General features: G+C 38.8%; 1 protein-coding gene across 1 annotated transcript; it reads right to left on the bottom strand.

Annotated features, from left to right (window-relative positions):
* Positions 1-295: 295 nt before the first annotated feature.
* LOC139725934 (protein adenylyltransferase SelO, mitochondrial-like) lies at positions 296-25,372 on the bottom strand. Its single transcript, XM_071637017.1, has 12 exons — positions 25,039-25,372; positions 23,383-23,555; positions 22,681-22,792; positions 18,398-18,521; positions 17,821-17,936; positions 11,019-11,122; positions 8,920-9,124; positions 7,961-8,164; positions 6,904-7,024; positions 2,532-2,762; positions 1,074-1,209; positions 296-378 (listed from the first exon to the last, which is right to left on the bottom strand). Exons 1-12 carry the CDS (start codon positions 25,362-25,364, stop codon positions 296-298), a joined length of 1,935 nt encoding a protein of 644 aa, XP_071493118.1. The 5' UTR covers positions 25,365-25,372.
* Between the last annotated feature and the right edge of the window lie 1,971 nt (positions 25,373-27,343).

The following is a 27,343-nucleotide window of genomic DNA, read 5'->3' as shown; positions in this document are numbered from 1 at the left end:
AAAAGAAGTACTCTGAATATTCTTTGCTACGTTGTTCAAGAATAAAATGAAGTGTAAATTCAGACATCAATAGCAATCTTTAGAAGAACTCTATTGGCATCTGAAAAGGTGATCCAAAAGAAAATGTGGTATCATCATGTTATGTGATACTGTCAAGTTCACTGAAACATCATCATGAAAAATTGAAACTATTTATAAAGTCTGATATGAATCGTGCTCAGGAATCTTTAAGAAATGTGATCACGTAAGCTGTAGGACCATTCTGGCAGGAACCGTCGGAGACATTCTACGAAGATCAGCTGACCTGGAGATCCAACGCCCAGTCAGGTGGTCGGCTGTCGTAGGCCACGCCCGTGCAGCTCTTTGGGGGTACTGCATCTTTCATCCTCCCTGGGTCTGCATGGCTGGCACCTAAGCAGTGGGTACAGGGGGAGATGAAAGGAAGAAGAAATTAAAGTGGGAAGAAATATATTCACATAAAAGGAAAGAGTAGGTAAATAAGAGAGGGAAAGATAAAAACAGCAAGAACAAAAGTGAATGGAAAAAAGCACTCTAAGTAAGAACACAGACCTCCCCCAAGCAGCTCATTTCCATCCATACACACCCAACAATGGACATCTGTTCATGAACAAATAATAATATGCACATGTCCGAGATATATCAATTTTTTGCTTGTTCTAATCCTTAGCCAAGATTCAGACCATGAACTCTTACAAATTTGGTTGCACGTCACGCAGCCCGAGAGTCACAAAACCCACAAGCCATACAACCCACAAGCTTGACACTAGGCAAATAAGACCCACGAGTCCAACATCAGGCAAACAAAGCCTACAAGTCCGACACTCATTGTATCACAGGGCTTAATGTATGCAGTGTCGTTCTTGTGGGCCTTTTTAACCCAGTGTCAGACTTATGCGACTTGTTTGCCTAGTGTCGAGCTCAAGAGCTGTATGACTCTTGGACATTTTTTCAATGTCACGCTTGTGGTCCGTATGGCTCGTGGGTGTGTGGGATGACCCCATAAATTTGGGTCAAGCCACAACAACCCACACCATGTATGGACGTCAGGAAACCTTGTAGACTTCTGTGGCTGTGTCTCTTACCTGAATCTTCATCATCCACTGCTTGCTGAGAAGTCTGAACCTCCAGATCAGATAAATTGACGTCGTCGCTGAACGGTGACTCCAGAATCTTCAGCACCCTTTGCACCTTGCAAGTAAATTGGAAAAAAAAATAAGAATAATTTTATGGAAAACAACCACACTATTCACAACCATGTCACTGATGTCATTTATGGAGGTAAAATCAGGAATTTTCCACAGCATTATGTAAATAACTGAATTGTTTCATATTGTGCTCTACAAATATACTATTGAGAAAGGGAGCACTTTGTTGCATTCGGCCATTAGTCCATGCAGTTGCAATGTAACAGCACATGCAATATTTGTTTTCATTTGAACATTCCACAGATATAGTGTCTGTGCATTCTCCTTTTTAGCAAGGTGTGACAAAGACATGGCTAACAGCGATATTCTGTTTTCCTATTGAAGTATGTTCTCTATAACACATCATCAGAGTACCAAGTTATTCACTAACTATCGGGACCAAATTCTTGCAAGTAAATCAATAACTGAACATGTTTTGGGAGAGTTAAGAAGCCCAATAACACTACATCCTTTAACCATCCCATGTACTGTACATGTCTGCCACTTTCACAGTGTTTACTGTACTTGGTAAACTTTTGTTGTAATATTCACTTCCTTATGCTGCTACATCATAGCACATAACATTTGCTGAAATTTGTATCTCCTACAAATGTATTAATTTCCAATTAATAATTTCTTCAGCACGAAATGTAAATTTAAAAAAACTTTCACTCTAGGTAGGATTTGGTCTCAAAAACTATCAAAGGGGTTTCGTGGGGCATCATTCCCTTATATAGGTTTATTACATGACATTTTCTTTCTTTCAAAGTGCACATGAACCCGGTGGCCCGAATTCACGAAGGTGGTACAAATGAAACCATGGTTTAAACTATGGACAAAAACCATGGAGCATCAAGTGTCGCACGGAATGTTTTGTTACGAAATTGGTCATTTCGTCGACAAAATGACCGTTTCGTTAACGTTTGTGGACGAAATGTTCATTTAGTTAAAAAATGTTTTCATTTCGTTACAAAATAATCATTTCATCTACGAAATGACTGATTTTGTAACGAAATATTCCATGTGACACTTGGCGCTCCATGGTTTTTGTCCATGGTGTAAAACCATGGTTTCATTTGTACTGCCTTCGTGAATTCGGGCCATTGAGGACAAGCTAATTTTGCCATAACACACATTTCCCATAGACAACTGCCCGAGCATATTCAGGACTACATGTAGTCTTCCACAGGTTAACACACTGAAGACTAGTCCCGAGTATACTCGAGCAGGTGTCTATGGAAAATGTGTGTTATAGCAAAATCAGCTCGTCCTCAACGGGTTAAGACATGACTACTAAGCTACCGCTAACAAAGAGACAACACCAACCTCAGAGAAGTCGCCATTTTCCGCTGCCTTGATGGCATTCTCTGCGATGTAGTTTCTCAGGATGAACCTGGGGTTGGTGGCATTCATCACCTCCACCCTCTTCCGATTCATCTCAACCAACTCGTCTCCTTCTATTCCCTCTACTTCCTTCTCAAGCCTTGTCCGGTATGACTCCAACCAAGTGGACCAAGCTGCTGCGTCATCGGTTCTCTTTTTCTCTGCCGTTAAGCTCTGAGGGGTTAAAGAAACAAGCAATTCATGAACAAAGAAGTATTGGTTTCAAACAATGACTGTCTTTACAATACATTGGAGGTGGGGCGACAAGACCTCGTATCTGAAATTAAATGGTCAGATAATCAGTTATAAGTGATGTCCTGTCCAAATCCTAGGTAGGTGTCTTACCCCAAAAATAAAGCCACCACGGCATATCATGGGAAGAGCTCTCCCATTTGATGCAGTGCTTAGGCTGCCATATGTTTTTTGCTCTCCTGAACATTTGACATTATGTAGATACGAGGTCTTGTCGGCCCAGCAACAACATGTCTTATGTGAACTCTTAAATTATTAATTAAAAAACTAAACCTCAGTCGTTCTTATATTCCCCTGGGCCCTGTTGCATAAAAGTTAAGATCAAACATTATTCTCTGAATACTCAATTCTGATTGGCTGATACCTGACTTCTGTTTCATTTTCTGACTAAATGTCTGATTCCATCTTGTTATGCAACATAGCCCTGAACCATATTTGAGGTGATTTGTCATTCTGAACCTCCGAAATATTCCAACTTATTTACTGTCATGTGCTCTTGCATAACAGATAGCAAATGCCTGGAGAAAGAAAATCATCAAATTTGTTTGAAGGTATATGGAATACTGAATATCTGTAAGCTTAAAGGGGAATGAAACCCAAATGAACATGTGGATTGAGTGAATGCAGAAATATTTTTAGAACACATCAGTGGAAGTTTGAGGAATATCAGATAATCCATCCAAAAGTTAAGAAGCTTTAACCCTAGTCAGGCTGGGGGGGGGGGGGGGCAGAATCCGCCCCCCCCTCGACGTTTCGCGCAATATCTTCGCAGCGCGATAAGCTCCCGCCGCGATGTTTCATGACTTTTTTCCTTCAAGTATCGCGCAACTTTTGAGACCAAAATTGTTGCGCCCGCGCGTACCGTTTTGACGCGACGCCCGTTCGAAAAAAATTTGTCAACCCCAAAATTGCTCCAAAACGTGATTTTGTGTACAAATCCAATGCAAATTCACATAAAAATTCATATCTTGACTTAGAATGGACGAAATTAATTTATTTTAGCATAATAAAGCTTCGAAAAATGTCTGTGACAAATTTTGGCCAAAAAACAAACAAAAACAAAAGGTCGAAAAACAAAGAAATACATAAGAAATTAAAAAAACAATCAAATACATAAGAAATTACTTTCAATACAGATTTTTTTTATCCTATATCTCAGGAGGATGATACCAGAAACATTTTTACAAGGAAATTAGCTTAATTAGAGCATTAATAAGTGATTTAGAGCCCAAAACTGATTTTATGCATAAATTACAATAATTAATTAATATAAAATATATGAAAAATTTTTCGGAGAAAGCAACCATACATTTTGATAGTATACGTCGCGGGCGTCGCGTGTGCCGATTTTCGGCGCGATCACGCGTTCCATAGGCGAGATCTGAAGGGGGGGCGGAATCCCCCCCCCCCAGATATAGCATAGCCAAAAAAGCCCAGCCTGATTAGGGTTAAAGTTTTGGTGCTGTCCAATTTTCCTCAAACTTTCACAGATAAGTTCTACTAACACACTTGCATTCATGCAATCCACATGTTTATTTGGGAGTCTCCCCCTTTAACTTTTAGATGAAGGGTCTGCACCTTACTAAATATACTCTTCAATGTTACAAATCATGCAGAATGTGAAATAAACTGTGAAACATGTGACAGGTGTTGAGAAAAATGTATTTTATTTGCCTTTGTCAGGTGAAAGACATTCCAATTTGTTTACATAAATGTCGTAAATTTCACAATTGTTCATGAACAAAGAAACCACAAAAAAAAAATGAGGCAAAACAGACCGTGTGTGAAGGCACAATGAGTCATTTGTTTTTGTAAATGACATTCCAACTTGTTTACTCCAGTTCATGCAGCTATTTTCACTGTGTTGTACAAAGAAAAAACAAATAAACACTAGTAACTTAAAATTTACATTGAACAGGTGCTAAGGTGGGTCACTGTTGTCAACAGCCATTATTTGGTCATGCTACTATTGTCCATAGGCCAAAAAGCTCAAAACTATGAGTTAAATTTACATGCCGCTCATCACTGATGATAGGACTCACAGTCGGCTAAGAATGAGGTACACTTTATGATAAAATCTGGAAATACAGTATGCTTAATGAAATGATCCCTTTTGTACAAGAAGTATAATTCAGTGCTCAGAGGGGTCAAGTCTAACCAAAGCTCACTGCGTGTTTACATGGTCCCACTAAGTAATGTGCACAATGTTTTGCATGGGTACCCTAGTTAGTAATCAGTGAGCATGCCTATGCTAACTACAAAACTTCTTGTGGTAAGGAGCAGAGACTCCAACCCCAAGCACCTTCTGATCTGGAGATTCTCCCGCCCGAAACCCTTAGCAAACGGGAGACTCCAAGTTGATGTGTGCGAAGCGCGAAGTTCCTAGGGTTCTAGATGTTCTCTGGTGCTATATCTAAGGCTTTTTTTTTTCCACCCGATATACGATGGCAATACGTAAGAAATCCTTTCCAACGGGAGACACAGAGCCAGGGCGGGAGAAATCAAAATCTCAAACGGGAGAACGGGAGATTTTGCAAAAATGGGCTTTCGGCGGGAGATCTCCCGTCGAAAACGGGAGAGTTGGAGTCTCTGAAGGAGCATCCCTAACCTCAAGTTCCATTCACCAAACTCATTTGAATTTGAGGCCCTCAGGGTGTTGCCATCATCATAGTTAGCTACTTGTAACTACACATTAACTTAAGATCAGGGCAGCTCTGCACGAACTTTACTGTAGCAGCAACACTATGATAGTGCAGCTGAATATCGGCTATCTAGTCATCTTGCCAGATGGAAAATGAAAACAAACTGTCAGAAGAAGGATTTTCACCTTGCTAAGGGTATTGCTTAATGTTACAAATCATTCAGAATGTGAAATAAAACTGTGACAGGTGTAAAGAAAAACATTTTTCGTTTGCCTTTGTCAGGTGAAAGACATTCCAATTTGTTTACACCAATATTGTAGATTTCACAACTGGTCATGAATAAAGAACAGAAAAAAAGAATGAACAAAACAGGTGTGAAGAACAAGCTGATGATTTATCAACCTCTTTTTTTTTCTAGACAGAATTCCAACTTGTTTACTCCAACTCATATTCTTTTCACTGTGTTATACACAGAAAGAAGGAATAACTTGATATCTACACTGAACAGGTGCTTAACAGGGTGTCAACAAGAAAAACATAATAATGAAAACAATATGGAAACTTCTTTACCTTTCTTTCCTCAGGTGTCAATGACCCGTTGAACTCTTAACTAGCACACAGCTAATGTTCAATATATTATAAACCTTGCTTCTATAGCCATGGTTACACTGAAAAAAGATCGACAGGTTTAAGATTGTGATCTCTAAGATCTCAAAGTTTTGCAAGAGTGACTACAAACTTCCCACAAATCTTCCTATAAAACTTCTCCTCACAAAACTTCCTACTCAAACTAGGTAAATTTCCCCCACCCCTGCCAAACTTCTTATCTTTTGTCAGTGTGAATGCTAGATATTGAAACTTCCAGAAGCTTGTCACACGACCAGTCCACCACCTGGGCCCCGTTTCATAAAAGATGTTAGGATGGCAACTCTTGCTGGAATGGCAACTTCCAATAGCAACAGCCAATCAGGAAGCTGGATTCTTGTCATTACCATGACAATTGCCATTCCAGCAAAAGTTGTCATCATATCAACCTTTTATGAAATGGGGCCCTGGTGTTCACTGTTACATCACAGTCACTAGTAATCAGACTGCATACTCCTTCTTCCTTGCGCACGCGCACTAAAGACACAAACTTCTCTATCCAAAGATCAGAAGTTCGGCTGCCAGTGTGAAAGTATGACAAAAAATTGTAACATTTTCAATCTTTTGCCAGTCTTACTGCACCTTCTATGTCACTAGAATAGACATGTATTAACCCGTTGAGGACAGACTGATTTTCCTACAACATGATTTCCCATAGACACCTGCCCGAGTATACTCGGGACTCGTCCTCAACGGGTTAAGCAATTCAAAAAGAAACAGTATTTGCAATTTGAAATCAATCTGTATGCTACCATCCTTTATCAATTTTCACTTACCAATAATTCCTTAGATCTCTCCATCCTGCGGACCTCTTTCATAAGTGTCTCGCTGCTCCCAAAGAGTTGTTCCAGCAGGGAGGGGTTGCTCTGGGTTAGCATCATCAACATCTGAAGCTGGCTGCAGTTAATGAATAATAAAAGAGACAGAGATAACCCTGCATGCGATGACAAGCACTATCAACATGGAAATACTGCATATTATGATATATTTCACAGTGCTTTTTTGTTTTGTTTTGTTTTATTTGGTGATAGGTCAACACAGAGTCATGTGACCAAAAATAACATTGCAATGATATTGATTGATATGTAAACAAAATGACGAAAACGAAAAATGTGCTCTTCTGTGACGACATTCATGGTAAAGTGACCCATTCCATAAAAGTCGTCATGGCTATATGATCGATCAATGGTTTTTCGATAGCGTGCGTGCAGTGTTATCAATATTGGCATCATAGCCCCCCCCCACCCCAGTATACTTGATGCTAGGTAGACCAATCACTGGACTGGATTTCATTAATGAAGGATGCAATAGAAATAAAAGATAGACAATAGCCAGGGTCACATTGGCAACAGATCATAAAGTTTGCTTGTCTGTCTACACTGGCAGTCAAACTTCTCAATATTTGAGTCCTCAAAGCTTGGGTCACTGGTGCGCATGCACAAGATAGAAGAAAGAGCAAGCCATCTCACAGCTAGTGATTGTGAAGTAATAATGCACACATGTACATCACACTGATGGCACACCTTGGAGGCACCACCCACAAACAGAGGGTTGACTGGTCACGTGACAACCTTCATAAAGTTTCAGTTGCTAGCGCTCACACTGCCTAAAGACCGACAAGATTGGTAGGGGTCCGGGAACTTTCCCTAGTTTGAGTGGGAAGTTTCACGAGAAGTTTTCGGGGAGTTTGGGGTCGCACTGGCGACACTTTGAGATCTTACAGATCATGATCTCAAACTTTGCCATCTTTTGCCAGTGTGACTGCAGCTAATGTGAGATTTAAATAGCTCACTTGACTCTGATGAGCAAGATAAAATAGACGGGGAAACGTACCCTGGGTGGATGCGTGGAGCAGATGCCTTCTTGAGTTCTTCCAGACTGCAGCACTGCGAGACGAGGGCCTCTGTTAGCTCCTTACACTCCTCCTCCTTGAACCCCGTTGCCGTGGGGAGAGAGAGGTGGCTAAGACTCCGGAAGACATTGGTGAAATCGGCCCTGGTCGCCTCCATCGTCTTGTGTAGAGATTCTACCAGCTCCCTGTAGAATTTAAAAGAGGGCACCATTGATGGCCATGTTCAATTTAAGAATATCGTACGAATCAAAAAAGTGTAGAACTGATCTGCAAAATCACTTAATATCTCTCCTCTCATGCTGTTGGTCATTTTAATTTCTTTTCTAGGGATAGCACCAACTGTGTAAAACAGGTCCTAAAAGATCCTTGTTCAGATATAGGAATTTATGGGATTTCACAAAACAAAAGCATCACAAATGCTCAGTTTTATTTCACACATTTGTAACAGAAGTTATCATATTTTACCTGTAAAAGAAGATAGGTAACAATGACAACAACAAACAAAAAGAAACACTGCAAACCAACTATTGCGATTCCTACTTTACCAGGGCATACATTTAACCCAAGTACACTTTGCAGTAACTCTAATTGTACTAAAAGCGTTTTGTTCATGTTGGAAGTTGTTATGACAAACACTGAAGTTAAATATCTCAAAATCAAGCTTTCACTTCAGATGGCATTTTCTTACATTTGTTCATAATAATTTGATTGAATGTTCAATGATTTCCCAATTATTCATGCATTACTACAATTTACGCATACTGTAAAATTGGTATATATGCAATTTTTTCCATATTATATGTATAATCCTTTTTTAAAAGTTTTTTCTGTTTTGGTAACACATATTTTGTTGTCAGCGTATCTACCCCCAAAAGATTACCGTTGTAATAGACTGCAAAGCCCTTTGAAGATTAAAAAGAGAAGAACAAATATGACTCACTTGTCCTCCGGCAGCTGTTTGCGGAGAAGTCCCAACTTTTTCCTCATCTTGGTGAGGTAGTGCTCCTCAAACACATTGTCAAAGAGACTCAGCTCCGCTTTGGACACCTCTTCCGGCAGTGCCATGGATAGGGCTTCCGCAAACTTCTCCAGGTTCCAGCGACACATCTCCGGCTGACGAATGAACGTATAGCGCCCTCGGTCATCTGAAACACAGCATAGGTTTGAAAGGTACTTCAAATTGCCAGTGTACGGTAAGTAGGCACTGTTGTCCATTAGTCACAAGATGTTACAGTATATATACTTGTAGTTTATATCTTTGCTTTTCAGTGTACATTACATCATAGCACTTAAAATTTGGGGTTGGACAGAATTTGTTATTTCTTTCTTGTTTTGATATTTTTTCTTGTCAGTTCTGGAAAGAAATTGCATCTTCCAAACTTCACGAAGCAAAACACAAATAAAAACTCTAATCCTCCAACATCTTCTTGCTTGCATATATGTGACCACATCACACATGCATTAAAGGTCCTGTTTACCTTTGGGAGCAGTGATTTTAAAAATGTTAAAGATATCACAAATGATACAAATGTGTAGGTCTGTTGTATCACAAAACATCCTACCAAATAATTTTTTTTTTTCAATAAAGCCTAAAATATAAGGAGATATCAGTATTTTTCTCAATAAACCATAACTGTAGACGGTTTAGTCTGGAAACATTTTTATTATAACTATTGTTTACATTTTGTGTATTTAACAATACTTAACATCGATTACATGGGTTCACATTTTTACAGTGGTCTTTCTGTCCATAACTCATATTTTAGAAGTATTTCAAAGCACTAAAGCTGGGTTTTTGTTTCATCTGCAAATAGTAAATTATGCCTTTAAACAAATAAAAAAGATCAAAAAAAGTATTTTTCATCCAAAGCGCATTAGCCCACAATATCCTAACTGATGTACTAGTATTAGATATTAAAGATATGCAATGTCCTTAGATGAGTATTTCCAACATCAGATATCACAGCACTGAGGCTATTATTGAGCAAGCACGCCAGTCATACTATTTCTCTTGAGTGTATGACCTTTAACCTGAGAACAGACCTGTCGTGTTGCATATGTGGTCTCGGTCACAGCATTTGGATGAGTGTTAAGGCCGTGTCACACCATTCCGGGCAAGCTATGCGGGCTTTTGGCGAGGAGGTAGTTTCCAGCACGTAGAAGATTTTCAGCGGGCGAACAAGAATGTTTGCAATTTTCATTCATGCCTTGTCATACCGTACGGGGGAAGTTTTGCAGCTTGACTTGTGGGGAAACAAATTTACTCCCCGGAGCTCTCCGCAGTTGGTCCGCACCTGACAGTATCTAGCGCGTAGTTGCCCAGAGGTGCTCATGCAAGTCCGATTTAACCGCAGCCAAGTTTTGAGCATGACCAAAACTTTTTCCGGGTGAGTCGCGGGAATGCCCGTAGAGGTCCACGCAGAACGCCAGTAGGAGGCCCTTAGCGGCAGCACTTCCCAGGCAACTCCCACGCAGGTACTTCGCAGTCGCGTATGCAGCCAAGATAATGAAATTCTGTGGGATTTCAGCCATTCCATTGGAGGAATTCCTTCACTGAAATGTCAGCCCCCACGCGACTGGTACAAAGGTCACACAGTATACTCGCAAGTATAATTTAAGTAGAATGCGTCCAGCAAGTAAGACACATGCGCTGACTCTCTCAAATCCTTTTCCGCCCTCAGGAATGTCCGGTATGCTAGAAAATCCCTACACGTAACAAGCCCGAGTAGCTTGCCCGGAAAGGTGTGACAGGGCCTAAACACGGTTGCGGGTAAAAATATATGTGTGCGCACCTCCGGGCGACTAAGGTTGAGATACATGCTAGTTACTGTCGTGTGCGGATCATCTACGGGGACCTCCGGGTAGTCAAAAATGCTCTTTGCAAGTCGCACGCACGGCTTGCCCGGAAAGGTGTGACACGGCCTTTACCAACATCAGGTATCATTGCTACTGACTTTATGAGCAAGCTTGCACAAGCTTGCCTGCAAATACAATTTATCTTGCACACATCAGCATGTGACCTTTGACCTGGTGACGGACCTGTTGTGTTGCAGATATGATCTGGGTCGTAGCCATCCAGAAATCCATAGGGTCCATAGTCAATAGTCAATCCCATGATGCTCATGTTGTCGGTGTTTAGGACACTGCAATTTGAAACAATGAGCATAGTCAATTAGTATTTCAGAAGGAACAATTAAAAGATTTGTTATGTTTGTTACTCTCTTTTGGATTTGACTAAAAATTATTGAAATTAGTGATTCTTGTGTCGAGTTGCTTTTTTTGCACCTGATTGACAAAGAGCAATTCAACAATATACTGAAACACTGACATAGTGTAATCAGTGTTTATTTACATTGATGAAGGGCACTTTGTCAATCAGTTGTAATAAAAACAACTCAATGCAAGAATCATTAATCTAAATAATATGCAGTACCCGATGATACATGTATAAGGGATCAAAGCCATCACTGGCTACTGGGCAGAAGCTCACAAGTTTATAATAGTGGATATGACATCTGTCAAGCAAATCAAGAGGTCGGGGTTTGAATCCCATGTGAGTATATTCCACAATTTCTGTTGTGGCTTTTACTCAAACGCTGAATAATAAACATTTATTTACGTTGATGAAGGGCAATTTGCCAATCAGTTACAATAATTTTTTTTTTTTCAAATTTTTTTTTTTCTTTTAAGTGAATCACTCTTTTCCATCCTACAAAATGTACATGTATTAACTTTTCAATCACCCTTGCAAAGATGATATTGCTTCTATCACTATTAAATTCATTCATATATTCTTTGTAATAAACTTTAAGAAACACATTTCTTGTAAATTGTTTAAAGGACAAGTTCACCTTCATAAACATAAGGATTGAGAGAATGCAACAATAATAGTAGAACACATCAGTGAAAGTTTGACGAAAATTGGACAATCGATGCAAAAGTTATGAATTTTTCAAATTTTTGTGTTGGAACCGCTGGATGAGGAGACTACTACAGCTTGTGAGTCATATGCGTACAATAGTATAAAGAAAATGTAAAAGAAAATTCAACATATTTTCACTTTTCTCGCATAATAAAGGAGCTCTTGACTTGCCTCTTTCTAAAGGCAGGGGGAATAATATTACCCATAACATTTGTCGGTAACGAGTCAGGGGAATGTGTATTTTTTTCAAAAGATGGAATTTTGTGAAATTCTCTTTATATTTTCCTTATATTGTTGTACGCATGTGACATCTAAGTTATTCATACACTGCAGTAGTCTTCTCATCCAGCGGTTACTGCACACAAACTTCAAAAATTCATAACTTTTGAACGGATTGTCTGATTTTCCTCAAACTTTCACTGATGTGTTCTACTAATATTGCTACATTCTCTCAATCCTTATGTTTATGAAGGTGAACTTGTCCTTTAAAGATCATATGGCTTATGAAATACATGCTTTGTATAATGTTTACCCTTTTGTTGACTAGAAATAGACTAGATTGATTTGAAATAAAAAAAAATTGATGAACTTGAGCAACATTTCTAGAACACTGTCTACTTTAACCAATGATACATCTTTTTTTCATAGAATATATCAAAGTACAATCCAGGATATTTCATTATCCAATACCAATGACCACTCCATGTAATACTAATATCCTGTGGCTGTAATCTGAGCTAGTCATTTCATTCTTCTTCTTGTTACCGGGCTCACGAGCATTGATTCATTTCTCTGTAATTAAAGTAAAAATAATTGACTGATCTCATATGACATAAATTGCTGAGGTTGACCTTGCTTACCAAATATTGTCAAACTACTTTTTAAATGTAATAAACATATACCACTGCATTATGAGTAGAAGCATGGACGTCATAATGTTTCAATTGCAGTTCAGTTTTACTTTTTCTTTTTTTCTTTTCTTTTTTTTTTTTTGGGGGGGGGGGATTTCCTCGAAGCGGGAAATATATATCTGCACTGTATCTGGATCCAGCTTTAGGAAGACATTGTGCGGATAAGCAATGTAAGCAGTAAAGCCTGCTATCAAATGGGATAAAGTATCATTGAAAACATTAAGAGAACACAAATTGTCTTCCTTTGTCCGTGCGTCTCCTCAACAAAGTAATTATGAGCATATAATGTCTTCCCAAAAGCTAGATGTGTAGTTTCATATACATATATATATATGCCATCATTTGTACAAATCTGAGGGTGATGGTAACAATAACAACTTCACACCTTGGATCAAACTCTCAACATTAATATTTTTCCAATTGCCTCATTAGGACATTGTTATTATTTCTCTTTCACTTCCTTATTGGTCACATGAACAAGTGTGATACTCAACACTTTACAATCATCATTTCAGTTTCTAGGAGGACTCATCCAGTATTGTTTCAAGGGCCATGTTTTAGGAAGAGTTAACATTGATTATATAGTTGATTTCAACTGTAAGTCTATGGCAGCCTGTGTGGTAAGGAAATTTAAAATCAAATTTATCTTAATTGATAAAACGGGGCCCTGATCAATTCAATTACAGGGCCCAGGGACTCATTTCATAAAAAGTTGCTATGATGGCAAGAGAAAACCACATTTATTGTGTGATGTTTTCATTGTACATTACACCTGCCCATGTGGCTTTCCATGTGCACCATTTTCCATTCCATCACACAAAGCTAACAGTAACAGCCAACTGTTCTCTATGTGAATTTACTCTTTCTTATTTACTTCGTGTGATGTAACCTCTGATAAACAATTCTTCTCTTAACCCGTTAAGGACCAGCTTGATTTTGCTACAGCATGCATTTCCAATAGACACATGCCCGAGTATACTCCGGACTCGTCCTCAACAGGTTAAAGCCCCCATTTTTTCCCGGGGTACATGTACGTATTTGTTCGATTGAGTACTTTCTCTCTCTCTCTTAAACTAAATCTCTGAATGGGAATACGAAACAAAAGGTCATGGTATTGTTAGTTTAATCTAACCTGTAATGTGCCTGTACTTATTTTTACTGATTAGAATAGCCGCTGTCGTACTGTATTTCCCGATTTTACTGTAAAACGAGGAATTTTCGTGTGCACTTTAATTTCGCAAATTTCGCGAGCGCCAAGATTCGCGAAATTAAAATGCACGCAAAAGTCCTTGTTTACACTATTATGCATTGAACGTCAGTGGCACTTCACGAAAATTTCATGCCACGAAAAAGGCCGCCGGTTCCAATTCTCAAAAAATTCATGCCGCGAATATATCATGTTTAATTTCCAGTGAATTGAGCTTATGTAATCTTCTCTATCACTCTTGTATTACAAAGTCCTTGGTAAGGGTTTAAACTGCGTATTTACAATAAAGTTACCTTGCCTGACGTGCACTGCACATGGGAAATTTTTGTATTTTATCTATTTTAATTTTTTTTTCCTAAATTCTTCTTCTTATTATTCATTTACTTTCATTTTATTTCATTTTATTTTGGATTATATTATACCATAATTCGTGGGGCAGGGGAGGGTGAAGTGTGGGATAGAGCAGTATGCCAGTAATTCAGTGGCAAATTAAAGCCAAATGCCCTGGAAAAGAGCACATTTAAAGGGGATGGCTAGTAACCGATCAGTGGGAATCAGTGGGAATGCTGAGGGATGATTGTTCCAATCCTTGTGGAATTCATTTAAGAGTACATTATATATCTACTGTTGTGTGAAAATTATTTGCTTCAGAACGGTCTCTTATTCAAGTAATGTGCAGATTAATACCCCGTCACTGACCAGGCACGCGAACCTGGAAACATTAAACTGCACATTACTTGAATATGAGACCGTTCTGAAGCAAATAATTTTCACACAGCAATAGATAATGTACTCTTAAATGAATCCCACAAGAATTGGAACAATCATCCTCCAGCATTCCCACTGATTCCCACTGATCAGTTACTAGCCTTCCCCTTTAAGGTCAATGACTATAAGCACTGGTGTTTTCATTTTATCTCTGAAAGGCACTAACAGTGCTAGCAAACAGGTAGGTCATCAAGAATAATGGGAACAAACTGGTATACCAGCCATGCATTAAAACAAAAGCAAAACAAAACAAAGATAAATGAGTGTGTGTAATAAGACGCACACACACACACACACACACGGATGTGATGTTTCTATTTCAGTTATGAAAAATATTTTTGATTGGAACAGAACTGAAATAGAAAACAAAGAAAATACTCTTACAAAAACTTCCCCTACCCAAAGCTTATCCACACTCATTAGAGGCATCATCTTTTTTCATATGAGAGTAAGATGTACGCACTGAAAGTGTTTTCATGCCCTGGAAAAGAAACAAGTATTTCCAATAAAGAATTCAACACCCAGGACAAGCATGAGTCTCCTTAACAAGGATCTTGAGCAAATATTTTAATGAAAAGTCTTTCATTTTGGGGTTTTAGCTATTTCAAATTTAATCTTTCTTTAAAACTGACGATAGCTTCACATAAAATCTGTTGGTTTTACAAAACAGAATTTCCTTTTCCCACATAAAGAGCCATTATCATTTACCAGAGTGTACATAATACTATATCCTGTTTCCTAATAAAGCTAAATAATCTATTTGTATTAGAGAGAGAGAAATAAGAGATGCTTTCTGTCTTGAAGAAATATGGCTGGTGTCACACCAATCACATGACTATGCAGCTTAAACATTAGCCTATGACCTAGGCAGAGGATGCAGCTATTGTCTTTGCTGATTACGCTGCACATCTGATGTGGTGAGACTCTTGATTTTGCTGAGTGATATGTCTGATACAGTGATGAACAGTTAAAGCATCTACCATCTCCAAATGTATATCCACTTGCCTTGCTTTAGTCATTGTTTTCTTATTATCAAATTCACAGTCAATAACAAGAAAACAATGACTACAGCAAGACAAGTGGGTATAGGTGGGTACAGTTCGTCGTCTTGCCACATCAGATGTATCGCTTAGCATAGACAATAGTCTCGCCACATCAGACGTTAAGCGTGACAATAAAGACCATAGATGCATTCTCAGCCTGGCTTATAGGCTACTTACACACGGGATGTTATGCCCGACAAAACAAATTTTTGTTGTGCTTTGTTCGCCAGATGGCACAGATGTCTGGAAGCTACTAGTCAATAAAACAGAGATTGCCCACTTCCCCAGTCCCTATTGCTAATTTACAGCTAGAAAAGCACTCGGAGAGCGCAGATCTCTGCCAAGCCTACAACTCACCCATACATGCATGAAATTTCCCAATATAGAGGCCTTTTGTTATGTCATCAGCCTCCAGCTGGGTGGCACCTTGCCAGAGCAGAGCGTGCGCTTTAGTGCGTGTACGCGCAGCCAGAACTCCCAAGTTCATTGACCTTATATGCCAAAAGAGCAAAAATCCTTCAAAAATCCATAAAAACTCCTGGACCACTACCAAAATTTAATCACCTGCTCCTTGTGTCATAACCAACTTTTTCTGCAAGTTTCAATCAAATCCGTTAACAACTTTTTGAGTTATTTTGCAAACAAACAAACCAACCCCAATGATCGCTTAACCTCCTCCTTCCTTGGCGGAGGTACACTGTAACTAGGTCAAGTTTAGATGGATTGCTGAATGCTAATGATAAACCTTGACAAGTTAAGCTAAGAGCCTGGGTGCAGAAAGGGTTAAGTCTGATGAATCTATAATGGATGAGACATACAAATGTCTGTAGGCCATGTTTGAGTGCTCAAAAGCGAATCAAAGCAAACCATACACTGCTGAACTGTAATATACAATGTCAGATTGGTAGCGTTACAACGCTTTGTACAGACAGTCTACCTCATGAGCTATATACTGGTATTTGGAGTCGAGTAAGAGGGTCACACATTTTGTAGCACCCAACACATATACAGTACGCTTCGAAACACCAGTATAAAGCGCTTTATAAATACAATTATTATTATTATTATTATTATTATTATTATTATTATTATTATTATTATTATTATTATTATTATTATTATTATTATTATCATTATTATCATCATTTTTATTATCATTATTATCATTATTATTAGCATCATTATTATTATCATCATCATTATCATAATCATTATCATCATCATCATTATCATAATTATTATTACTATTAATATGATAATCATCATCATCATTATCATCATCATCACCACCATTATTGTCATTATTATTATTATTATTATCATTATTATTATTATTATCATCATCACCATTATTATCATCATTATCATCATCATCATCATTATTCTTATTATTATTATTATGTAGGGCGTGTTCTGCAGACTCTTCTCATCTAAACAGCTGGTCAGTACACTTTTGGACTACTTTCTGTTTGAGTGCTCTCTGGCACGGTACAGTATGGTGCAGTACGGTACACTTTCAGAGCACATCAGGAAGTGGGCCACTTTCGGGACAGAACAATACGGTACAGTACACTATGGGAGCATTCAAGCGCTCCTCTGGAACAGGTAGAGTAGAACGCTGGAATGTACTCCTGAAAGGAACTACTGTAAAAGTGGATATTTTCGCACGACTAAATTTTCGCGCGACTAATTTTTCGCGCTCGGCTGGGTAGGAAGAGTTTCACGTGTTTTGAATTCCATGGAATCCAGACATCAACTACTGGAACATATGGCAAGCAAAAACATTCGTGTGCTTTGATTTTCGCGCTGACTTTTGATTGTGCGAAATGCATGAAAATTTCAACACCGCGAAAATTTCCACTTTTACAGTATAACAGCCTTGAGGTTTGAGAGTAATTTTCACTGAATTTAGGCATTGTAATGGATTTATAAACATTTTGATTTGGAGTGTGCAGACAAAAGAGAGGCTAACTCTAGGATCCAAACTTACCCATGGCAGAATCCCACACACTGCCACTCCGCCACCACTATGGCAGTTAACCTGACCACTTCCTTGAAGAAGGATAGATTACGCTGTACTTTATCCTCTTTATGCTCTTCATAGATCTGACATGGCAAGAAAAAAAAGAAAAGAGAAAAACATATAATATGTAATAAAAAGTCTCATACTACACATATATTACTGCAAAACTTGAACAACAGCACAACAAAGTTTAACATAGCAATGTGTTACTTTTGGGGATTTCCCCTATTAATGGGCATAGTGAGAAGCATAGCAAAATATCCAATCCATACTCTCTTTCTAGAAATAAGAAACTCTTTCCTCCAAAGATGATCTGCCAAATAACTGAACTTGTGTAATGACAAGCTCTGTTCTGCTCTGTAATTTACAATTCAGATGCTGTAAATTTTCCAAGACAAAAAGAAACATCAGGTTTACAGCCTTTGCCCTTTATGGCAATTTTTTTTCCCATTGATGAATCTTGGTTACAATATGTAATCTTTACACTTTAACCACCCAACTTGAGTTTGCTCATAGCTGTCATAACTATAAACTGTGAGCTTACCTGAGGGAAAAATGTTTTGATGACATAATCCAGCATTTGTTCCAAAATGTCTTTCCTACCAACACTTGGACCTCTTCGCCCCGTCATGGCATCCGTTGGCTTGAAAATCTCAAACGACCCAAACCTACAGGAGAAGGAGAGATAAAAGAATGACAGAACATTGCCACCTACATTACACAGAAATACAGTCAACCTCGCGTAAGTCGACATAATCGGGACTGAGCAAAACACGTCGACTTACGCGAATGTCGACTTACGCGTAAGTCAACATTTTGTCGACTTATAAATGAAAACTAATTTCCCCTGTACAGAGTATAGATTTGGATCACGATGGGGATCGCTACCCAAATCTTATTCATTTTGCCGCCAAAACATGCCTACTGACATCAGCAACAATAATGTCTTAGTTCATGCATAAATCTCGCGCGGGTTAGTAACGACAACGCACAATTTCCAAATCTCTAGAGAGATTTTGAGAGAGCGGGATCGGAAACCTAGGCCCGTTTCTAGACACTTTACTTTTTAAACTTGATTTGAAATATCAAACGCAAATTCCCCAAAATTGCATTAAACTTTGCGATTTAAATTCAAGTGAGTTGCTGCGAAGATATGCGTGTGATTTCGCATGATTCTGTCGAGATAATTTTTCAGTGCCGACTGAGTTGAAATATGTGTGATTTTCCTTCCCTAAGTCGCCATATTTGTTCTGTTTAAAATTTGTATTGCCATACTCTGAAAATGAATTGTTCTCGCGCTCCGATTCGTAACATTACCGCTCTGTATGGCGCGGGCCCGTCTGAAATAAAAAGAAGAAGAAAATTTTGTTTGAAAACGACATCTTTCGGACTACTATAACCTTCGTAAAAACAAACCTCTTTCCATTGTCGGACTATTTTAACTTTGGACTGAGATTTAGACCTTCGGCATAGCGAACTTTAACAATAATTCGTTGTCATTTTTTCATTGACATTTTGTGAAGCAGCATGCGTTTCGGCAGTTTGAAACGTGTGAATGTTGCGATGTCTTTCCCCTGCAAGTGCAGACTAAGTTCGGTCACGGCGAAAGTTCCGTTAAGAAATTTAAAAAAATGCGAACCTTTTCAACCATAACTCACTTTCGTAAATTTTTATGCGTTTAAACGCAGTTTCTAGTTTCGGACAAAACCCGCAAGTCTTTTCTGCAACGCTTTTGCTTTTTGAATACAGCGTTGCTTGTGATTTGACGCACTTGCATTTGATTTTTAGAGTTGCGTTTAAACGCAATTGAGTTTAAATTTCATACAATTTTCTAGTTTCGTATGATTATCAAACGCAAGTCTTTTCAGCATTCCGTGTGATTTGATGGACTTGCATTTGATTTTCAGAACTGCGTTTAATTTTTAATTTTGCTTACGAAATGAAAAATAATGCAAATCTTTTAAATAACACACTTCCGGAGATGTTTAGAGATGCGTTTAAACGCAGTTTCTTATAGTTTCGTACAAAAACCGCAAGTCTTTTCTGCAACGCTCTTGCATTTAAATACAGGGTTATGTGTGATTTAATGGACTTGCATTTGATTTTTAGACGCAATTGAGTTCCCTACAATTTTCTAGTTTCGTATGATTTTCAAACGCAAGTCTTTTCAGCGTTCCGTGTGATTTGATGGACTTGCATTTGATTTTCAGAGTTGCGTTTGATTTCTTATTTTGCTTACGAAATGAAAAATAATGCAAGTCTTTTAAACAATAACACAACTCCGTATATGTTTAGAGTTGCGTTTAAATGCAGTTTCTTATAGTTCCGTACAAAAACCGTAAGTCTTCTCTGCACCGCTCTCGCGTTTAAATACAGCGTTACGTGTGATTTGATGGATTTGCATTTGATTTTTAGAGTTGCGTTTAAACGCGATTGAGTTCAAAAAAAGTTCCCTACAATTTTCTAGTTTCATATGATTATCAAACGCACGTCTTTCAGCTTTCCGTGTGATTTGATGGACTTGCATTGAATTTTCAGAGTTGCGTTTAATTTCTAATTTTGCTTACGAAATAAAAAAAGTAACGCAAGTCTTTTCAACAATAACGCACTTCCGTAGATGTATACAGATGTTTTTAAACGCAGTTTCTAGATTTGTACAAAACCGCAAGTCTTCTCTGCAACGCTCTTGCGTTTAAATACATCGTTGTGTGTGATTTGACGAACTTGCATTTGGTTTTTAGAGTTGCGTCTAAACGCAATTGAGTTTCAGGTTCGTACAATTATTTTCTAGTTTCATATGATTATCAGACGCAAGTCTTTTCAGCAACGCACTTGCTTTTAAATGCAAAAGTTGCGTGTGATTTGATACACCTGCATTTGATTTTTTTTGAGTTGCATTATTAGTTGCATTGTAATAAATTTTCTAGAAAGGGCCCAGGTTTTAATACCGCTTCGGAATAATTAACGTCAGAATATTCGGATTTACAAAAACATTTCATGTTCGGATAATGAATACCTACTGGGACATAGTTAAGTGTACAAAATTTTTGCGTTTTGAGAAAAACGAGAGGGAGAAAAGGGGTAAAGTGAACTGCCTTGGGTACTACATGTAATACTTCAGGTGTAAATGAGTGTATACCCTTTCTATTCTGGCATACAAGACAATGGACGCATGGCGCGAACGCTACCGCGACGTACCCTAGCGAATTACCGGGTAGAAATGCAGCGAATCGGAGCGGGAAAACAATTCTTTTTCAGAGAATGGCGATAAGATTTTGAGCGAAAAATTATGTCGACTTAGACGAGGGAATTAATACGTATTTCAGCTCAGTTGGCACTGAAAAATCAGGTCGACTTACGCGAGTTGTCGACTTAGAAATGTCGACTAAGACGAGGAAATTTTCAAGGAATAACAAAGGCAAAAATCGGGACTTTTTTATTGTGTCGACTTAAGCGAGTTGTCGACTTATGCGATGTCGACTTAGGCGAGGTCTACTGTATACAGAATCTTTGGGATATATCAACAAGCTGAAGTACATGTACATTCTGAAGTACCACTCAGTTATTAAAAAAGATACATTATATAATATATATATATATATATATATATATATATATATATATAAACAAATTTTTAATGCAGAATACTCACAGGAGGTACAAATCAATCTGACCATTTCTTGCAATGTATCTCTATACACATCTCTTTGTCTCTCAATATATTCATCTATCTGTCTACCTATCTATCAATATGTCTATCTGTGTATCTATCCATATTATGTCTGTCTACAAACCCATCTACATTGTATCTAGCAAGCTCTCTATCTATCTACAACTGTATTTATGTATATATCTCCCTCTCTCCCTCCATCTCTCCCTCTCCCTCTCTCTCTCTCTCTCTCTCTCTCTCTCTCGCTGGCTCTCATCCCTCTTTCTCTTCATTCACTTTTGTTCTTCTAGTCTCCATTTCCCTGTGCAAAATTTTACTACTAATAGACAAGGCTTTTGTTTCCAAGAGGCTAAATTTCTGTGACTAATTTGTGAAGTTGTTAATGCCATGAACGTCAGTGGAATCAAGAAATCTGCCAGAATTAAAAACTCTGCAATAAATATACCGCCTAAACAGTATTCGCATGCTTCATATTTGTACACTCGTCTATATATTTCATCTTCATTTGATAACTCTAACATATTTGTGAGTGCATTACATATGATACTGGAAACAGCATGGTGTAGAATGTATAAACTACCATACAACTAGTCACCAAGGAAATTTACTACGTCTCCAGACTCCAAATTCTTAACACTTCAAGTAGACTGTCTGTGATACTTCATGAAACAATCATGAACAATTCTTCACTTGGATAAAAACACAGAGGGCATATGTTGTAAAGATGTTTGCAAGCAGTTTGAGTTAGCATGAGATCAAGTAACCCATTCCATAGTACTCCTTGACTCAGGATAATGGAAACTAAATGTCCCAATATCATATAATATGTATGGAATGAACAGTTGAAGTTGAGATATTCTAGATCAAGTGCTATGAGCTCCCTTCAAAGGCAGATAACAGCGCTATACAAGAAGCCACCATTATCATCATCGACATCATACTCATGGCTGAAGGATTTGTTAGCCTAGCTGCTGTCTAAAAACAAACAAACAAACAAACCTGAAAGTATAATAAATTTCACTGCACAAGACAGGCTCTAGATCTCAAGTGCAATGAAACCAATGGACAGATTTTTATGATGACAGCAAGGATAACGATTAATTGTTTAACCTAACGCTCATGTGTAGCAGATACCAGACAGGTTGTTGACTTGATACCTGATGAACGTTGGTGCAAGCCGAAGCACGATTGTGACTCTCTCTTGGATGGGGTTGCCACTGTAGAACTGGTCTCTCACAACTTTCGTGTCAGAGGTCACGCAGCTACCAGCTGTAGCACAAAAAGGATACCACACAAATACACATGGCAGTTACAAGCAATGTCCAACTAGATAATTGCCAGTGCAAGAGTGTAAGCCATTCTAGCTGCATATTTATATTCAGCTTTCTTGTCTGTTCCAATGCATCACAAATTGTCTATTCAGTGTATTACTTTATCCTTGAAACCCTTAAAAACTTTGGCATGGTGCGCTGAATTCAAGATCACGAAAAAGCACCCTACAAACATACAAGCAGCTAGTATAGATGATCATTTTATAAAATTTGATTCGGAAATTGTCCACAAGTGCTCAAAAACAGGCACACAAAGCTTCCAGCATTCATATCATTTGTCATAAGTCCCTGTACAATCCAGTACACGTGTTCTCTCCACACATGGTGCATTTTTAAATGCCATGGTATATATAAGATAAATCTAGTATTAAGAAATCTATCCCAGTTTCTCAAACTTGGCAAGTAAAATGTAAAATGGAGATGTAATGAAGTGTCAACAGAAACTAATCAGAAGGAAAAAAGAATGAAGGGCAGAACTGAACCACATGAGGTATTAGTGGCACCCACTTTCTGGTATATCTTCCTCACCTCTGGTAGTTGGTATCCCTAGATGGTGCATGGCTTCACTGCACAGGAATTCCCGGATGGAGGAACGGAGGACCTTCCTACCATCAGCCCTTCTGGAGTAAGGGGTCATCCCAGACCCTTTCAGCTGAATCTCCCATCTCTCTCCAGCTTGGTTTAGCACCTCTCCAAGGTACCTTTAAGAAAGTCAAACCAAATGGCCACGTTACAAGTATCCAAAGAATTGACAGAAAATTTTAAAACAAGAAACACTAGCAGCATAACATTTTCACCCAGTCTGTTTTTGCAGCATGAAACTTTCGCAAAATTGCCATTGGTATTCTATGCATTGTGCAAAGAAACATTTTTGTGTTCATTCTAATTTCTTGAATCTTGAATCTCCTTGCAAAATTTGCAAAAGTTTCATGCGCGCATAGATTTCTGGCTTTATACTCATTCAAATCTAAGTCCCAAGAGTGGGGATTGTGGTTTTCCCCCAACTTCCAATAAAGCGATTTAGTGTTGTTGTTTTTTGTTTGTTTTTTAATCTTTGTTCTCATCTTTCTTATGAGTGAGCTCCCCACCTGATGCCAAACTTTACACTAAGGACGGCCATCTCATCTGTATCAACTCAGCGAGAGCCAAAAACCATTTGAGACAAAAACTATACAGCAAAAATGAAACTAAAGGTAAATCACGGTGAGAAAGGAAATGAAGATGAAGGTAATGATGACCTTCGATGTACACACTCATTTTCGTTTTAGTGATCTTAAATCAACAAACATCATCAGTGAGAAATGAAAGTAGTCCTTAAATTTGCCAGGCATGTTCTTTTTGTGTGTATAAATTGCAATTTGTCCATGTTGTGTAACAAATACTTAGTACCCTGGAAACATTTGAAAAAAGAGTAATATTTTGCTTGATAAGAGTGAAGAAAAGCTAGACAAAGAAAGGAAGAGCAAATGAAAGTAATATGGTCTTTGGCAAATTGACAGATTTAAGTTTGTACATTACAGCATGTTGAATACAAGTAAAGTTGTCCCATTTTTCAGTCATAACGTTTGATACATCAAAGGAATAAAGGACAGTTCAGTGTACTACATGAGGTGTTATTGGCACTCAGTTTTTATGGCGAATCTTCCACTGAAACAAAATTATCAGACTGAAACAAAAGTTGCATATATTATGTCAATGCATCTACAGGTATTGGAATTTCTCACATAATATTTTTCAGTACAATATATGTGTCAGAATGATTTAGCGCATCCAGTTAGTTCTGGTTCATGATATCCCCAAATACATGTTATTGTATATTCTATCATTGGCCAGCTAGAAAGTGCTAAGTAAAGACCTGGGCCCCGTTTCATAAAAGATATTAGGATGGCAACTCTTGCTGGAATGGCAACTTCCAATAGCAACAGCCAATCAGGAAGATGGATTCTTGTCATTACCATGACAATTGCCATTCCAGCAAGAGTTGTCATCGTATCAACCTTATATGAAATGAGGCCCTGATCTTAGCTTACAATGCAGTAGTTTCAAAGTCCTCACAATGTTATCACCAAAGTTTGTTTGTTCGTTTGTTTGTTGTTGTTGTTTTTTTTTTTGGTGCTATGGCAGCTGACCAATACCTGTAAACAAATCCTGAAACAAAAAGAATCTTAGTCACTTGACACTCACATAGCCGCTCCGTCCCCAAGCTGACCAGCAAAACTGCCAAACTGGTGTCCACAGTAGCAGTGTGATGCCGTCTCACTCCCAGGGAGAAGTTTATTTCCTGAAAAGTATGCTGCAAAATCCTTACTTTTCAGTTCCTCCTCCCCGAGGTCGAGCAGCTGCATTGCCGGCAACGAGTACACCACTGTCTTGGGGTTCGCACATGGCGTGGGATGGACACGGGAGAAGCATGCGCCGGGCACCTGCCGCACAAAGTTCTCTGTCTCCGGGTCGATCGGCAGGCTCCGCAGGGCCAGGTTGTCGAAGTGGAGCGTGTTTAGTTTAGCCATCTTGTGTCCAGCCCGAGATGAAGAACGGCTGGACAGGATGCTGCGACGACCACGCCTAAGCACTGGTGTGACTTTGCTTGCCTGGTTCCCTATTTTGCTGGCTCACTGAATCCTTTTACCATTATTGTGATAAGTACAGAAAAGACAATTCATATTGGAAATTAACTGTTTGTTCTTGAAAAATCATGGTTAACAAAAGTCTAGCTTCATGATGAAACCAAAGCAAGTGAACCCCAATTTCAATCTACTGGTAGCTTTGACAAAGGAGTTCCACCTTCTTAAAGTCTATCTCATACAGTGTACCACTAAGACTGAAGAGGATCTGTACAGCAGAAGCAGTTTGAAAAGTGTGCCCAGGGCTACTATCTGCATGATTTGACCAATTGCCATTTTAGCTTTCTACGAGCTGCTGCCGGGATTACCCATTCAAGAGACATTTTCATAAATAATAAGCCTGTAGTCTATTTATTTTTGTGGCAGGCTGGATTGTGGATACCTAAAGGACTAATTAAGGTGCACTAGTACCGGTACGTATGACAAGGATGTTAATACCACGGGATACAGATTCTTAGAAGATTTTGCAGTTGTGAAGTTATCAAAGAGAACAAAGAATGACAGAATCTATCATTTCATTGCATCAAAATGCATCAAAATAAATACCCGTAAATACTAATATCATTACTAATATATCACTGCCACCATCACTGCAGTTCTTTGTCATGTTTCTACAGTAAATTTCAATTTAAATTTTGAAATCAATTTTTTTCAATAGGAAGCTAGCTACAGATTACCATTGATTCACTTTGACCGAAAGATCAATCTGTATCTGGTCGTCGGGGATATGTTCCACGGCGACTACGTCTGGCATCACGGATCCCCTGAGGAGAGTGATCATGTCATAAAAACAAAGACTCCTCCGCACAGACGGATCTTTCTGTCTACGATTCACTGTGCTACTAACTATTCGTACTAACTAGATTTACTCAGGCTTCAAAGTGAAGCTAGCATGACTCACCAGACAGTACATGCATACCGCCATTACCGGTATGTCAAAGTGCATACCCTACCGATGAATCTCCCAATGACAAAGTTAAGGAGAAATAGGACGCCAATTTCCAACTTACATAAATTCTCATACACGGGACTAGCACGACTTTGACAGCTTGGCCAGCGCCAGTGCAGTGCGTGTGATGTGTGTGATGTGTTTTATATAACTGGTAAAGTTGTACAGGCTCCTGAGTCCTAGTTCCTGGCTAGCTAGCTTCAAACAAACAATCCTCGGGCCCAATCCTCTGACACCCGCGACTTACATGTACTGACCACTCAACAAGCACACCAAAAAATTCAGTTAGAATCTAGCTTTTTTCTTTTTCTTTTTCTTACCGAGATTTGATACAGGATACTTGGACTTCCTTTCGCTACAGAGCTAGAGGGAGGCAGCTCCAGGGGTGTATTGACACTGCACTGCACTATTTTTACGTGTTGTGCATGTACAAGAAGGCGATTGCGTAACGTCGCCTTCCGATATCAGTTCGGGAAACCCACTCACAAGGGGGGCCTCTCCTTATAAGTAACCCGTCCCCCTTATAAGTAACCCCGTCCCCCTTATAAGTAACCCCCGGGGCACCCCTTATAAGGAGTCTCCACGCTTTTTTGCAATGCAACGCGAAAATAAAAGGACTGCGGCAATTCGCTTGATTATGTCCATAAAGCTTCACAATTTTCCTAGTTACTCACGAAATTTGAGCAAAATCGGTTCGAGGCATCATATCTAAAATCATGGATTTAAATGCGATGTCAAACGACCCATGCGAATGCTGAAATGCGAGCGATTACTGGCGTGAGTGTCGCCAGGCACGGCGGCGCGGCAATGCTTGAGTGCAGACGTGGCGACTGAGTACTCAGTCGCTCAGTCGCCACGTCTGCACTCAAGCATTGCCGCGCCGCCGCGCCTGGCGACACTCACGCCAGTAATCGCT

The sequence above is a fragment of the Diadema antillarum genome, unplaced genomic scaffold, assembly GCF_040938485.1.
Source record: "Diadema antillarum isolate AM-2024a unplaced genomic scaffold, OU_Dant_1.0 seq00000069_RagTag, whole genome shotgun sequence".
In the NCBI taxonomy this organism is placed as follows: domain Eukaryota; kingdom Metazoa; phylum Echinodermata; class Echinoidea; order Diadematoida; family Diadematidae; genus Diadema; species Diadema antillarum.
The sequence above is the reverse complement of the archived record's forward strand: the minus strand, read 5'-3'. Positions and strand labels throughout refer to the sequence as shown.